The sequence below is a fragment of the Glycine soja genome, chromosome 1, assembly GCF_004193775.1.
Source record: "Glycine soja cultivar W05 chromosome 1, ASM419377v2, whole genome shotgun sequence".
Taxonomy (NCBI): domain Eukaryota; kingdom Viridiplantae; phylum Streptophyta; class Magnoliopsida; order Fabales; family Fabaceae; genus Glycine; species Glycine soja.
The window spans coordinates 49,306,836-49,322,515 of record NC_041002.1 but is presented as its reverse complement, the minus strand read 5'-3'; the positions used below and the strand labels follow the sequence as shown (position 1 = coordinate 49,322,515).

General features: G+C 33.3%; 2 protein-coding genes across 2 annotated transcripts; one reads left to right on the top strand and one right to left on the bottom strand.

Annotated features, from left to right (window-relative positions):
* Window positions 1-12,520: 12,520 nt before the first annotated feature.
* LOC114418463 lies at window positions 12,521-13,275 on the bottom strand. Its single transcript, XM_028383815.1, has one exon. The coding sequence runs from the start codon at window positions 12,986-12,988 to the stop codon at window positions 12,641-12,643; it is 348 nt and encodes a 115-aa protein (XP_028239616.1). The 5' UTR covers window positions 12,989-13,275; the 3' UTR covers window positions 12,521-12,640.
* Window positions 13,276-14,318: 1,043 nt separating this feature from the next.
* LOC114418456 lies at window positions 14,319-15,634 on the top strand. The gene has a single exon (XM_028383802.1). It carries the CDS (start codon window positions 14,507-14,509, stop codon window positions 15,275-15,277), a length of 771 nt encoding a protein of 256 aa, XP_028239603.1. The 5' UTR covers window positions 14,319-14,506; the 3' UTR covers window positions 15,278-15,634.
* Window positions 15,635-15,680: the final 46 nt, after the last annotated feature.

Genomic DNA, 15,680 nt, shown 5'->3' with positions numbered 1-15,680 from the left:
TTAAGGTACGAATTTTGTTTCTGGTAATTAAACAAAGGAAAAAGATATTTGGACACCCATTAAGGGGTGTTCAAATATCATCACCCATAAACAAAATAACTTGTATAACATGTGTATCTTAAACCTGAAGGTTGGAAATTATATATAGATCAGTCCTAATCATGATTGACATGGATACTGATATTTATGCTGTTTGCCAATATATATGATTTTTTAATTTTTATGTTTTAGTATCTTTAGAAGTGTGTATTACCAAAAAATTATTGGTTATAATTAAGAAATAAATTTAGTGTGAAGTTACTAAGATGTTATATTATATACTCTACTTACTCTAATCATGACCAGGTGGCATGAGGATGTTGGACATTTTAGTGTAATTGATCTCTTTATTATGTTAAAATAAGAGTGCACGCTTGTTTTAATGTAATAACGAGATGCTCGGTTTAGGCAAATTTTGGAAGTTACATGGAAGTCAAATTTTGGAAGTTACATGGAAGTTATTTTTCAAGAAAAGACAGTTTTTTAAAAAGATAAACTTCCATCAACCGCCAACCGTTTTTTTTTTCAAAGGATAAAACTTCCATAACTTCCTTCAACCGCCAAAAACCACCTGTTCTTTGATTATAAATAATCATCCTGGTTCAGAAAGCATAACATGTGAAAAACTCACAAGACCAAAACAAAACTCTTGAATTATAATCTTCTGATTTTATCCGATTGAACAATTTTGGTTGAACCCCGAAATTTGATTCAATCTGAAAGTGTTTATACACGACTTCAGATTTATCCAGGATTATCTCGATTTTCAAAATTAACCAACAAAAGATTGAATCAAATCTTTCGAGATGACGAACGATAGTTCGAAGATGACAAGCAAGTTTGCGAAGTTGGACAAGTTTGAAGGGCAGGATTTCAGAAGATGGCAGAAGAAGATGCACTTTCTCTTGACAACATTGAATGTGGTGTATGTGCTGAGTACACCGATGCCGGTGTATATGGAAGGCGAAACTCTGGATCAAACAAGGAAGCGTTCGAAATGGGAGAACGACGATTACATTTGTCGTGGACACATTCTGAACGGTATGTCTGACTCTCTCTTTGATATTTATCAAAATGTTGAGTCTGCTAAGGAATTATGGGACTCTCTTGAATCCAAGTATATGGCAGAAGATGCCTCAAGTAACAAATTCTTAGTTAGTAATTTCTTTAATTACAAAATGATTGATTCGAGGCCTGTTATGGAGCAATATAATGAACTGCTACGGATTTTGGGTCAGTTTACTCAACATGATTTGAAAATGGATGAATCCATTGCAGTTTCATCTATAATTGATAAACTGCCTTCTTCTTGGAAAGACTTCAAGCATACCTTGAAACATAAGAAGGAAGAGTTGACTCTGGTTCAACTCGGTAGTCATTTCATGATTGAGGAGTCGCTGAGGGCTCAGGAAATTGACAAAGTCAATGATAAAACCGTAGCAGGTTCCTCTTCCGTTAATATGGTAGAGGAAAGTGGAACAGTTAAGCAAAATTACAATGCTAAAGGTAACAAACGAAAATTTCAAGGAAATAAGAACAAAGGTCCAAACAAACAGACAAAATTGTCATGTTGGAAGTGTGGGAAACCTGGTCATTTAAAGAGGGATTGCCGGGTGTTCAAAGGAAAGAACAAGGCTGGTCCAAGTGGGTCTAATGATCCTGAAAAGCAACAAGGTCAGATTGTAGTGAATAATTTTAATTCGAATACGAATTCAAATTATGTATCACTAATATCTGATGCATTCTATGTGCAGGATGATGACGTTGCTTGGTGGTTTGATTCGGGAGCAACAAGCCATGTGTGCAAAGATCGTCGTTGGTTCAAGGAATTTAGACCAATCGATGATGGCTCTATTGTGAAGATGGGCAATGTTGCAACTGAACCAATCCTAGGATTAGGTTGTGTGAATTTAGTTTTTACTTCCGGAAAAAGTTTGTATTTGGATAATGTCTTATTTGTACCTGGTATTCGTAAGAACTTATTGTCTGGTATGGTTTTAAATAATTGTGGTTTCAAGCAAGTACTTGAAAGTGACAAGTACATCTTGTCAAGACATGGTTCGTTTGTTGGATTTGGTTATCGTTGTAATGGAATGTTTAAATTAAACATTGATGTTCCTTTTGTTCATGAATCTGTTTGTATGGCCTCGTGTAGTTCTATAACTAATATGACAAAATCAGAAATTTGGCATGCTAGATTAGGACATGTTCATTACAAAAGATTAAAAGATATGTCAAAAACAAGTATGATTCCTCCTTTTGATATGAACATTGAAAAATGCAAAACTTGCATGTTGACCAAGATCACTAGGAAACCTTTTAAGGATGTTAAAAGTGAGACTAAAGTCTTAGACCTTATTCATAGTGATTTGTGTGATTTGCATGCTACTCCATCATTAGGTCATAAAAAATATCTTGTTACTTTTATTGATGATGCATCAAGGTATTGTTATGTATATTTATTAAATACAAAAGATGAAGCTCTTGATAAATTTAAAATTTATAAGAAAGAGGTAGAACTTCATCAAAATGGACTAATCAAAACTCTTCGTACGGATAGGGGAGGTGAGTATTATGATCCGGTTTATTTTCAATCTACTGGAATAATACATCAAACTACAACTCCCTATACACCACAACAGAATGGTGTAGCCGAAAGGAAGAATAGAACCTTGAAAGAAATGGTGAATTCCATGTTATCCTATTCGGGTTTAAGTGAAGGATTTTGGGGTGAGGCTATGTTGACAGCCTGTTACTTGTTGAACCGAATTCCTAACAAAAGGAATAAGGTTACCCCATATGAACTTTGGCACAAAAAGACACCAAATTTGAGTTATCTCAAAATTTGGGGATGTAGGGCTGTAGTCAGGCTTACAGAACCTAAAAGGAAAACCATAGGTGAAAGAGGTATAGATTGCATATTTATTGGATATGCTGAACATTCTAAAGTATATAGATTCTATGTGCTAGAATCTAATGATTCTGTTGCTGTGAACTCGGTTATAGAGTCACGAGATGCTATCTTTGATGAACAAAGGTTTACATCTATACCTAGGCCAAAGGACATGAATTCCATGTCGAAAGTCTCAGTTAATATTGAGGATATACCTTTAACTAGTACTGAAACTAGAAAGAGTACGAGAGTAAGAAAAGCTAAGTCATTTGGTGATGACTTTCAACTCTATTTGGTTGAAGGGTCAAGGAATGATATTGAATTTCAATATCAATATTGCCTTAATGTTGAGGAAGACCCAAAGACTTTTAGTGAAGCAATGACTTCAAGGGATGTTGTATTCTGGAAAGAAGCAATCCAAAGTGAGATGGATTCCATCATGCAAAATAATACATGGAAATTGGTTGACTTACCTCCTGGATGTAAGCCATTAGGATGTAAGATGATCTTTAGGAGAAAGATGAAAGTGGATGGTACTGTTGACAAGTACAAAGCCAGATTGGTTATCCAAGGCTTTAGGCAAAAGGAGGGTATTGATTTTTTCGATACATATGCTCCTGTTGCTAGGATATCCACTATTAGACTGTTGTTAGCACTTGCTGCTATCCACAATCTGATGATTCACCAAATGGATGTGAAAACTGCATTCTTAAATGGTGAATTGGATGAAGAGATATACATGAAACAACCTGAAGGGTTTGTTATGCCAGGAAATGAAAATAAGGTGTGTAAACTGATGAAATCTCTTTATGGCTTGAAACAAGCGCCTAAGCAATGGCATAAAAAATTTGATGAGGTTGTGTTGTCTAGTGGTTTTGTTATAAACCAAGCAGATAAATGTCTATACAGCAAGTTTGATACTCATGGCAAAGGAGTTATCATTTGTCTGTATGTAGACGACATGTTGATCTTTGGTACCGACCAAGATCAAGTTGATGAAACTAAGGCATTTTTGTCTTCTAAGTTTGATATGAAAGATATGGGGGAGGCGGATGTGATCTTAGGAATAAAGATCAAACGTGGAAACAATGGTATTTCCATCTCTCAATCACATTATATTGAGAAGATATTGGAGAAATTTAATTTTAAAGATTGTTCTCCGGTAAGTACTCCCATTGATCCTAACCTGAAGCTATTACCTAATAAAGGTGTGGCAGTGTCTCAACTTGAATACTCAAGGGCGATAGGATCACTCATGTATGCAATGATTAGTACTAGGCCTGATATAGCTTATGCTGTTGCTAAACTCAGTAGGTTTACAAGTAATCCTAGTTCTCATCATTGGCAAGCTATGAATAGAGTATTCAAGTACTTAAAGGGAACCATTGACTATGGTTTGACATATACTGGATTTCCTTCGGTTATTGAAGGTTACTCTGATGCAAGTTGGATAACCAATATGGAGGATTATTCATCCACAAGTGGTTGGGTATTCCTCCTTGGAGGAGGTGCTATCTCTTGGGCATCCAAGAAACAGACCTGCATTACAAATTCAACAATGGAATCTGAATTTGTAGCTTTAGCAGCAGCTGGTAAAGAAGCTGAGTGGCTAAGAAATCTAATCTATGAGATTCCATTGTGGCCCAAACCTATACCTCCCATGTCTATCAGGTGTGATAGTCAGGCAACTTTGGCTAAGGCATATAGTCAAGTGTATAATGGGAAGTCTAGACACTTGGGTGTTAGACACAACATGGTTCGGGAGTTAATCATGCATGGTGTGATATCAGTGGAGTTTGTGAGAACTCAGCATAATTTGGCCGATCATTTAACCAAAGGGTTAAGTAGAGATCTCGTAAAAAGGTCGGCTGTGGGATTAGGATTAAAGTCCATCGGAAATCTCTTATGTTAAGATACCCAATTCCCATCTAATATGACATTAGGTGCTGAATTCAATGTGGAAAGCTTAACATGTAGAGATTGGAACACATCATCGAAAGTATCCCAAAAGGAATGTGTTCGGTTCTGTAAGTTAAGGAGGTTGAAGTATAACTTCTCAATGGTTCTTTTGAAAAATTGCATTTACAGGTGCAAGAAAGAAAAGGACTACCTATATAAGCATGAAGTTTAGCCGCTTCAAGAAGCTGGGACTTGGCTTTGATATGCTTATGAAGGATAGGGACACAGGCTAGTAAAACTAGTGTCGAGCAAGAGTAATGTTATAAACTATTGTGCAGATTATCTTCATGTATTCATTATGAATAGAAAGGGTTCAATCCTTAGTGACACCCTGATATTCGAATATTTGAAACGTGTAATTTGCTAAGATGAAATTCAATCGTCACGATATTTCATCTATGCAGTAGTTTGTTGTATGTTATGACTTTGGTGATTTGATCGGTAATTACACTAAAATGGGGGAGGTCTGTTGGACATTTTAGTGTAATTGATCTCTTTATTATGTTAAAATAAGAGTGCACGCTTGTTTTAATGTAATAACGAGATGCTCGGTTTAGGCAAATTTTGGAAGTTACATGGAAGTCAAATTTTGGAAGTTACATGGAAGTTATTTTTCAAGAAAAGACAGTTTTTTAAAAAGATAAACTTCCATCAACCGCCAACCGTTTTTTTTTCAAAGGATAAAACTTCCATAACTTCCTTCAACCGCCAAAAACCACCTGTTCTTTGATTATAAATAATCATCCTGGTTCAGAAAGCATAACATGTGAAAAACTCACAAGACCAAAACAAAACTCTTGAATTATAATCTTCTGATTTTATCCGATTGAACAATTTTGGTTGAACCCCGAAATTTGATTCAATCTGAAAGTGTTTATACACGACTTCAGATTTATCCAGGATTATCTCGATTTTCAAAATTAACCAACAGAGGATATATTTAATTTAAACCGTAAAATATTTCTGATTAGATAGAACCTTATCCGATCCATAAGGATAGTGCTAATAATATCTATGAAGTTATTCTAACTTTAGTTCATAATTTACGTTCACAGATGTAATTAAGAAAACTTAATTAATCGCACCCCTTACAATGAATACATATGCCTGCTAATGATTTGGTAACCTTTTTTTGTTTACGGAAATGATTTGGTAACCTAAGTAACGTATAAACCGCAACAGTCATGACGAAGGGAATGATAGCATCAATTATGTCTTTATTGATAAATACAACTACTGACAAGTAGTAAATGGTGCCAAGCGAAGAGGAGCAGTTGCATGTTGAAGTGCTGGATAAAGTATTGAACAAGCTAGTCCAAAAAGTCATTACAAAAGAGGAAGAAAATAATAGCAAGGTAGTGAATGAGGTATACACACTAGTCTTCTGACTCCAATTAATTTCAACTACCAGATAAAAAAGCATCGATCAATCTAATGTTAATTTTGTCAAACTTAATTTGATCGATCTTTGAAAACGTTGGTCACGGCAGTATCATTTGAATCACTTTCAACCTTGCTAGAATTGCCGTTCATACGATTTTGACTGATCCACATCAAGCCATGTCTATGGTGCTATCTTGGACTACATTTAGGATACATTTGATTTAAAGTTACAAAAATATGTTTGTAAATTCTAATGTAAAATTATGCGTTTTAATGCATAAAATGAATTTCTTGTCTTGAAAGTAAAAATATTTTTAATCTCTTCTAACTTTAATTCAAACATGTACATGAGGAATAGATTTAAACAAATTAAGATTAATACCAACAATTAATGATATACATTATTTTCACTTTTTTTTTCTAACTTTTTTCTCTGACTTTCTTCGTATTTCATCACATTACTTATCATATATTTCACTTACTTCTCTTCTTTTTTTTAAACTTTAATTCTTATTATATAAATGATATAGTATACACCCAGCTGAAACTGTATGCATATCATTTTTCCTCTTGGTATTCACCAATTTTTTTGCTCTGGTGACTGTTGAGAACTCTGCACCTGATGTGTCAATTTTGGTGCATTCTTTTTGTAAGTCTGACCTCTATTATTTTTCCCTTTTCAACACCAAAAGATTTAATCTGAAAATGCTTCGTACCCTTCTATCTTCTAATGTGTATATTAAATTAATCCCAAAATTGCTTTCACTAGAGTTGTAGGACATAAAACTCAATGATTTTATTTGCAACCAATGTATGCTTCAATATAATTAATGAAGTGTGGGTTTGTTAGTGTTGTTTATATGTATATATATATATATATATATATATATATATATATATATATCCCAACTATGAAAATGCGGTAGCTATTTTGTTAGTCATCCACTTGCTCTAATGCAGTACTGTATTCTATATATTGAATTTAATTTTTTATATTTAACCGTTGCTTTTATGTTCAACTATCTTTAAAGCTGGTAGAGATATATGTATTGTTTAAGAGTATTGTGTTTGAGAGTTTTTGTATTCAGCTACCTTCTCAGTCAACGATAGCTTTGGTGCAGTGAACTAAACTGGTTTACATAGGTTGCGCTTTGCGGCCCTTGTATTTCTTAGAAAACTAAAAGCTATTATTAATGAATCAAATATGTATCAGGCATGTATTGGTGCCAGATACGTATCAAATATTGATACTTTCACATCTTTAGAGAATCTGAGCTTCATAGATCCCCAGTTATACTGAACTTGTTAATGCATGTACTTGTTAGTGCAGTCCTAGTTTATTTCTAAAAGTAGTTCAGTTTTAGTTCAATTTATTTGCTAAACAGTTCAGTTCTTTTAAGTGCAATTCGGTTCAGTTTTTAATATATTAGTTCCAGTTCAATTCGGTTTCTTATTACCTGGGAAGCAGAGTTATATTTGTGTTTTCTCAATTACTGTCTGTGTCATGTCAACCATATATATCAATGACTTGTTTCTTTGTTTTTCCCATCAAAATATTTCTAAACACACCACTTTTTAACTATTTATAAACCAGGTGCACACAATGAAAATGGAGTTGTTGTACTCAGAAGATCAGTCAGTTGGGTAAAACAACTCTAATGTTTCAATTCCTAACAAGAGGACCTTGTCTAATGACAAAGCAGTATCTTCCTCATGCAGAATTGAACCACTTAATGAACAGAGGAAAATAGAAAAAATGGAGAAAGAATTGGCACCTCGTCTTACTTTCAGCCCTAGTGGCATTGTAAGTCTAATTTATAGAGCATTATAATTCTAACGAGCTATGAAACAAGAGGATTATAATTTTTTTATATTTTTTTTCAGCCTTCAAGCTCTTACAAACATGGTAGCAATGTAAGTATAATTTATAAAGCATTGATTATAATTCTAACTAGCTGTGAAACAAGAGGATTATAAACTTTTTTTGTATGTTTTTTTTTTCAGTCTTCAGTTTCTTGCATCGGTGATGACATTTTAAGTATAATTTATAGGGTATTAAAATTCTAACTAGCTGTGAAACAAGAGGATTATAATTTTTTTGTATTTTTTTTGTCAGCCTTTTAATCTAGACACACTGGCTTATGTTAATTTTACGAGTAGTCGTTTTGATCTTATTCTGAGATTTACAAAGACATATGCTTATCCAAGAAAATATAAACACGAAAGGTATAATGATGCAGAGTGTTAGGATTTTAAATGTTATTAAAAAGACTGATAGGGGACAGGAGGAGAACAAAAATAAAGAATTTTCATGAGGTTAATAAAAATATCTTTTACTGTAATACTATAAAATTATAAATTATAATACTTGATATTTCTAATGCAGTTGATTATTCTTTTAGACGCCCTCGATTTTCATTAGCAGACACAGTCAAACACACACAACAACAACACTGTTAATGAGCAAACACACAGTATGCAGTCGGCAGATATAAATGGTAGGAGTGTGTAAAAATCGGTTTGGAAAAGAGATCGAACCGAACTGGTTTAAACGGTTTGGTTTTTAAACCAAATTTGAGAATCAATTTTTAAAATCAGTTTCAAACTGATTTTAAAATCTGATTCGAGGACTAAACTGGTTTCGAACTAATTAACTGTTTTTTTTTTTTTAAATATTATTCTAATTTCGGAAAAAAAAACAATTTGGTTATTAAGTGAAATTAGTTTGGTTCAAATAAAACGTATTTAAAGAACTAATTCAATTTTATTTAACCGAACCAATTTGGTTCAAAAACCGATTCAGTTCAAACCAGTCTATATGCACACCCTTGATACTACACACATTGCATTTAATAAATGCATATCTATAGCATGCAAGATAGGATATAAGTGCAGTCACTGTGCACACACACCTAAATTATGCAGTATACACTCAAACTACCAACACACACCAGTCACACTAAACCCCACACACCAAAATACTCCTGAGTCCTGAAATAAGCCACAACTTGACTCTGTGAACTGCAGCATACAAAGCAAACATACAGTTTAGCACACTGTGTTAGGACACTGCGTTTGGGCCTAAGCCCAACAACTAAGCTAAATAGGGGAGTTAGAGACATGCCGCTGATGTGGTAGTTGGTTAGGATACGTGAGTTGTTACAGGGAGAGGGAGAAGGAGTGTGACCAGGATTTTAAATATCGGTCTGTGTGTGACCGTGATTTTACTTGTCTGCAACAGTAACTTGGCCACAATTGGGACTGTAGTCGCATTTGTCCGCCATATCTACCAGCGTGATGAAACCCTAAGGCAATCATGACCAATATTTAAAATCTTGAGTATGATTATTCATTCAGTGTCTTTTCTGTTAGAAACCTTATGGGTTGGGCAAAGAGAGGAGTGTGGCTTCCTTAAGAATGAGTGGTTGATGTCAATAAATAAATTACATTCACAAAGTTCCTTATAATTCTGATATTTAATTTTCTAAGTGAAGTGTATAAGTCTTAAGGTCAAAGGAACCAATTCCAAGTCCTTTACTCCACAACTTCCTATGCATGTCTTAGAATGTGTTCTTTAATTTTTTATATATTTAAATTTTCATATTTACTTGAATGTGAACCGACCTTTGAGGAATTTCTAACCATCAACAAGCCTGATGAAACCGTAACATGATCATGATCAATATTTAAAATCTTGAGTATGATCATTCATTCAGTATCTTTTCTATTAGAAACCTTATGGATTGGGCAGAGAGAGAATGATCTCTTCTCTGAGTAACTTTGCTCTGGGATTACAGGGGTTATCTTCTGTAACAGCTCTAGTTTTTCCAATCAATAATATTGTTTTGAGCTTCTATTGAATCTTGTTCCTATCACACTGGTTCATGCAGCAATTCACACACATCTTTTTACTGCAATACTGTAAAATTATGAAATTCTAGTATCATTTCTAATGATATTGTATTGTTTTTCAGATTGTGCATTACTTAACTATCGCATATGAAGAATTCAAAAATTATAGCAAGTTAACGAAATCAGGGGCGAGCGGAAGGAAATTTGATGTGAATACTGGTGCTCTTTATCCATCCAATCCAAATTTGGAAAAGGTTAGTTGTTGAAACCAAATAGCCATTTAAGTTACTTCATTTAGCCATGTTAATTGTCATTTGTGGTTCCTATATCGACTATCGCTATGTTGTGATTCTTATTCTTATGTGATATATTTGTAGTAGCACGCATCCCTCTTCATGAATCAATACTACGGAGTGATTAAACATTTTGAGGCCTTGAAACTTGTGTTTCAATTCACGTGGCAAAGGATTTTTTACCCGTAAAAAGGAATTGTATAGTCACGCAATCTTAACAGGTCTGGAAGTTCGATGCTTTGGTGTTCACCTCCTTCACCTTTCGAAAGCGACAACGATGAAGATGAAAAGGCGGTAGGTTCTTAATGTGTGGTTTATATATAGGCTTAATTATGTTTTTTTTGTAAGTTAATTTTTTTTTAAAGTTTAGTTTTAATTCTGATAAGTTTAAGTTTTTTTTTTAATTTTGATTCCGGTGCAATGTTTTGTTTATTTTTAATTCTTGTAAACGTGTAATTTTTTAATTTTGATCTTTTAAAATTTTTATATTTTTATTTATAATCTTTATAAGTTCAAGTTTATAAGGACTAAAATTTAAAAAATACAAACTTACAAAAACTCCAATTAAAAACATAAACTTACATGTATCAAAAATAAAATAAAAAACACTTACAATTATCAAAAATATATTTAAATCTTATATATATATATATATATATATATATATATATATATATATATATATATATATATATATATATATATATATATATAATCCAAATTAATCCAAATCAACTCAAACAAGTTGAGTTGGATAAATTTTGTGTTTGAGTTAGACCCGAATCGAACCAACAATTAAATCTATTGAGTTTTAGGTTGGATCACAGGTTTTGATATATGAACCTATTGACCGGTTAACTTGGCTCGTTAATTTGTTAATTTGTATTAAATTATTATTAATATATGTAATATATAATATATATTTTTAAATTTAAAAAAAAATATTATTGATTATTGATTACATGAACTTATCATCATGAATTGAATAAGTATTAATACATTCTTAACCTTCAAAATCAAAGCAACAATGACTTTATTTATTGAAATCACTTTAGATGAACTTCTAAAAATATTTGGAATCTATTTACAAAGAGTATGCTTTGTAATGTCTTATTGGTTTTGATAGAAAAAAGTGTTTGAAAAACATTTTCACTATGTTTATTGAAACTCCTTATATTGAATATGATATGCTTAATTTCTTATCCCCATGGATAAATAGATAGATATGAGTCATTGGAGTGGAGTGGAATAGAGTCTGAAAACATTACAAAATTTTCTTTTTAATAAAAAATCTAACAAAAAATAATTGCATTTGATTCATTTAATTTATAAAAAATATTGTGCTTTAAAGAGAACAGATAGAATTAAACGTTTTTGTACTTTAAAGAAAACAAATAAAATTAAATGTTTTAACTTATTGATCAAACAAATTAGTTTAAGTTGGATTTCATATTTTTTCTTGAAAAAACGAATAAAAACAAACTGTTCAAATTTAATTGAATTATGTATTTAACCAAACTAAATTCAAACGCTTAATAGAGAGAAGGACAGCTCATCCGAATCCTATACATCTCTTTCAACCTTTGTTTACTTTCTACCACTAATTAATATAAGGGGCTAGAAGCCAATTTTACTTGGTACTTCAATTTTTACTTCATAATCACCATAACCTATAATCAAATGTAATTTCCAATCATGACATGTAGGCATATCTTCATATATGTGAGTGGGACATTTCTCTGGGAACAATGGAGCTGATAGACAAGTCCAACACACCTCCTTCGTGGACAAGGTCAACGGATGTTTCTTCTTCGTTATTTCCTTTTACGACGCAATCTGATGCTTAACTTGAAGCCAAAGGAATACACCACCCAAAATCAAAAATGTAGACAACTACTTATCAAAGATTTTAACTCAGTCTACGTACTAGTATCAACAATATTTCACGGTCAATTAAAATACTTGGTTATTTCCAAAGAGACAATAATGTTTAAGTTCTTCTTAATCAGTGTTACAAGGGAGAATTTTTTTACCGGAAATCATATGAAACTTATTTAAAAATTACATTTTAAGCATTCTAATAACTCTTTAAGGACAATGGTTAGCATGCCTCCGGTTAATTTTCTATACACATTCGAATTTCTTGTAATTACAACTTACCAAAATAAAGTTTAAGAGAAAGACAACAGAGATCAATTACAAACTCACAAGTAGTCAAGTATCACTTAACATTTGCTTCTTTCTCGTCACTGAGAATTGATTTGATTGCAGAAACATCAATTCTAGCTGATTCCTGCTTCACCCATTTGACAATCCTCTCAGCTTCCTTGCTTGCCCTCTCTTCCTCTTCCAACGCTTTCTTCAGCCTCCTTTCTTGTTCTTTCACCGAAAAGGTGCTCGTGTCTGAGAGTATTTCATCATTCTTACCCCACTCAACGTGTTCTGAACTCAACAACACTCCACTGCTTCTTTTACCATTCCTTGCAACACTCTTCTTGGTGGACGGGAAGCAAAAGCAACATGCTGATTCTCCTGTGTACTCTGGCTCCATCATACAATTTTGGGGCATGAAAAAATTGGATAAACTTCGCTAAGGGAATTTGACACCCTCTGAGCTAATTAGTGGGAAAATGAAGAATGTGATAATGTGGAGTTGTTGGGATGAGGTGTACGTTATTTGAATTAGAATCGGAAGGAAAGAAAGGTAGGAGATTATTCTAGTAAGTGGGGTCTTGTTCCTTGTCAGCATGCTATATATATAACGTGTTGGCACCCAGTTTATGCAATTCTATTGAAATTGTGACCATTGTTTGAGCTGGTGAAGGGTTTTAAGTCAAATGTGGGGCTTCTTGACTTTTTTTTCCTAGCTAAAGCTAGGCATTGGAGATGGAAAGGAACTACTTTTTTTTCTGAATAGGAAAGGGCCTAATTATGACATGCATATTTATTTGATCAAACCTAAGTATATTATTCTTAACAATTATTTATATAAATTATAACAATTTGTGTCTCTTAATGAATCGATTCAGAATTTGAAACAAACGATCTAATTCGATTTTTTTTTTTAACAAAATGAAAACTACAATTGATAATTCACCTTAAAAAATGAGTAAATAACATTAATACTTTATGATATTTTTTATTTTCTTAAATTACACATGATATTATTTTTTTAAAATTTTACAACATATTTTCTTATAAAAATATAAAATGTGATACTTTTCAAATAATTAAAAAGATTTGTGTAAGATATAAAGAATATCAAGTGTAATATTTTTCAAAAAAATAAGATAATTAGTATAGAAAGAAAAAAAGAGTATTGTTTGAAAAGTAAAAAGTCTCAAAATATGCTAGAATGATTTGCTCAAAAGAATGAAAAAAAAAGGATTATATTGGCCATTGGAAATTCTTTAGGGGCCTTATTTAGGAATGAGTTAGAAAGTAAACATATTTTTTATTATGTGGATAAAATAATATTTATGAGTCTTGAGTCTTTTAAATATATGACAAGAGTTTGATTTTTTTATTATGTGAATAAAATAATATTTAAAAAAGAAAAGTTGTCTCTCATTAATAATTTGTTTTCTTATTTAAGAATTAGTCTCATGACTTTTGCATGTTAGAATATCTTGTCTTCAAAAGAAAAAAAAATTGAGATAGTGAGCCTTTTTCAAAATCTCATATTTTTCGGTTGAAAAATATTTGATGGAGAATCAATATGTTATCCAGCACCTTAGTGAGAAAAAAATATATATATAAATATAATAAGATTTATCATACGATGGACATAAAAAATAAAAAAATTAAGAATTATTAATGAAATATATAAAATTATGAGTGATTAATGTAATTTAAAAAAATATCTCCATGGTTGTCGGTATCCCCAGGTAGAAAGTGGGGTAGTGGGTCCCTAAGAATGCGGGGGTGGACACGCCCAGTTAGCCGTTGTCGAACTGAAGCAGCTCACGCTCTAGCTACTGCCCCTCTTCCATTTCCTTTTCACACACACTTCCAATGATCACAATTCACAACAACACTCACTCACCTTAATCAAACAAAACCACACACTCCACTCCCAACAACAACAATGGTGGGATTCTACGACCTCTCCGACACCGACAACGACTCCGCCGTCGAAGAAATAATCTCGCAGGCCCAAGACGCAGTCGTTCTGGACCAAGTCTCCGCCATCAACTGCTCCGCCTTCACTGACGACTCCCTTCTCCCCTCCCACCTTGAAACCCGTTTCCGCAACCTCAAATCCTTCCCTCCCACCAAACCCAAACCCAACACCATCGCCAAAGCTCGCACCTTTTCTTCCAATCTCTCTTCAGCAAACCCCCAAAGTCCCAATTTTTCACCACCCAAACAGAACCCAGATTCTGGGTACACCTCGTCGCACGAGAAAAAGAGTTTCAGAGAAAAAACTAAAGACGGGTCTCTTTCTGTTTCTGCTTCTTCACCCCCGTCTGCTTCTGCTTCTGCTTCTTCCCCTTGCTCTGATGAAAGTTCCATGTCTTCCTTGTTCAAACCGAAGCAAAAGGAAGAAGGTTCCAAACAGGACTCTTCTGTGAGGTCTTCGAATTCTCCTTCGCCTCCTCGGAGGAGGGGTTGTTTGTGGTTCTTTCCGAAGAAGAAGAAGGAGGAGGAGAAGGAGAAGAAGAAGAAGAAAAGCAAGCAGAATTGGGGTGATGACTTGTTGTCGGAATTGGGAAGCTTCTCGAGGAAGGAACAACAAAAAATGCTCAAGAAGGCGATGAAGGAAGAAGAGAAGGTTAGCCGCGAGGCTGAGAAGATCGTCCAGTGGGCCAAGCAAGCATCTGCAAGGTTCAACCTTGAGGATGAGCTCAGTGATTGATGACTAGAATACAGAACACTGAATTTTGGGTTTTCTATATCATTTTAGGCTTCGTATAATCATAGAAGAAGAAAATTAGGAGTTAAGCTGTTGCAAAGTAGTATATTGTTTTCTTGTTTCATTTGGGGATAATGGGAGACTATCAATTTCATTTGTTTGTGTTTAGATCGATACAGATATGTTTACATAGTTTGGGGATTGGCTGCACTGCGTTTACACAATGAAGAATGGAGATATGGCAATTTTGTTTTGGTTTCATGATCTCCTTAAATGGGAATTACTTTATTGTATATGTAGCTTTACAATATATTGTACGCTTGTAATTTGTTACAGATTAACAATCCTAGTTCGAACGAATTTGGTGTTTGTTTTGGACTTTTATTTTTTTTCATCTAAACCACAA

Excerpts from the sequence above, each read along its gene's own strand:
- LOC114418456 (XM_028383802.1), top strand. The coding sequence starts at position 14,507 with ATGGTGGGATTCTACGACCTCTCCGACACCGACAACGACTCCGCCGTC.
- LOC114418463 (XM_028383815.1), bottom strand. The coding sequence starts at position 12,988 with ATGCCCCAAAATTGTATGATGGAGCCAGAGTACACAGGAGAATCAGCA.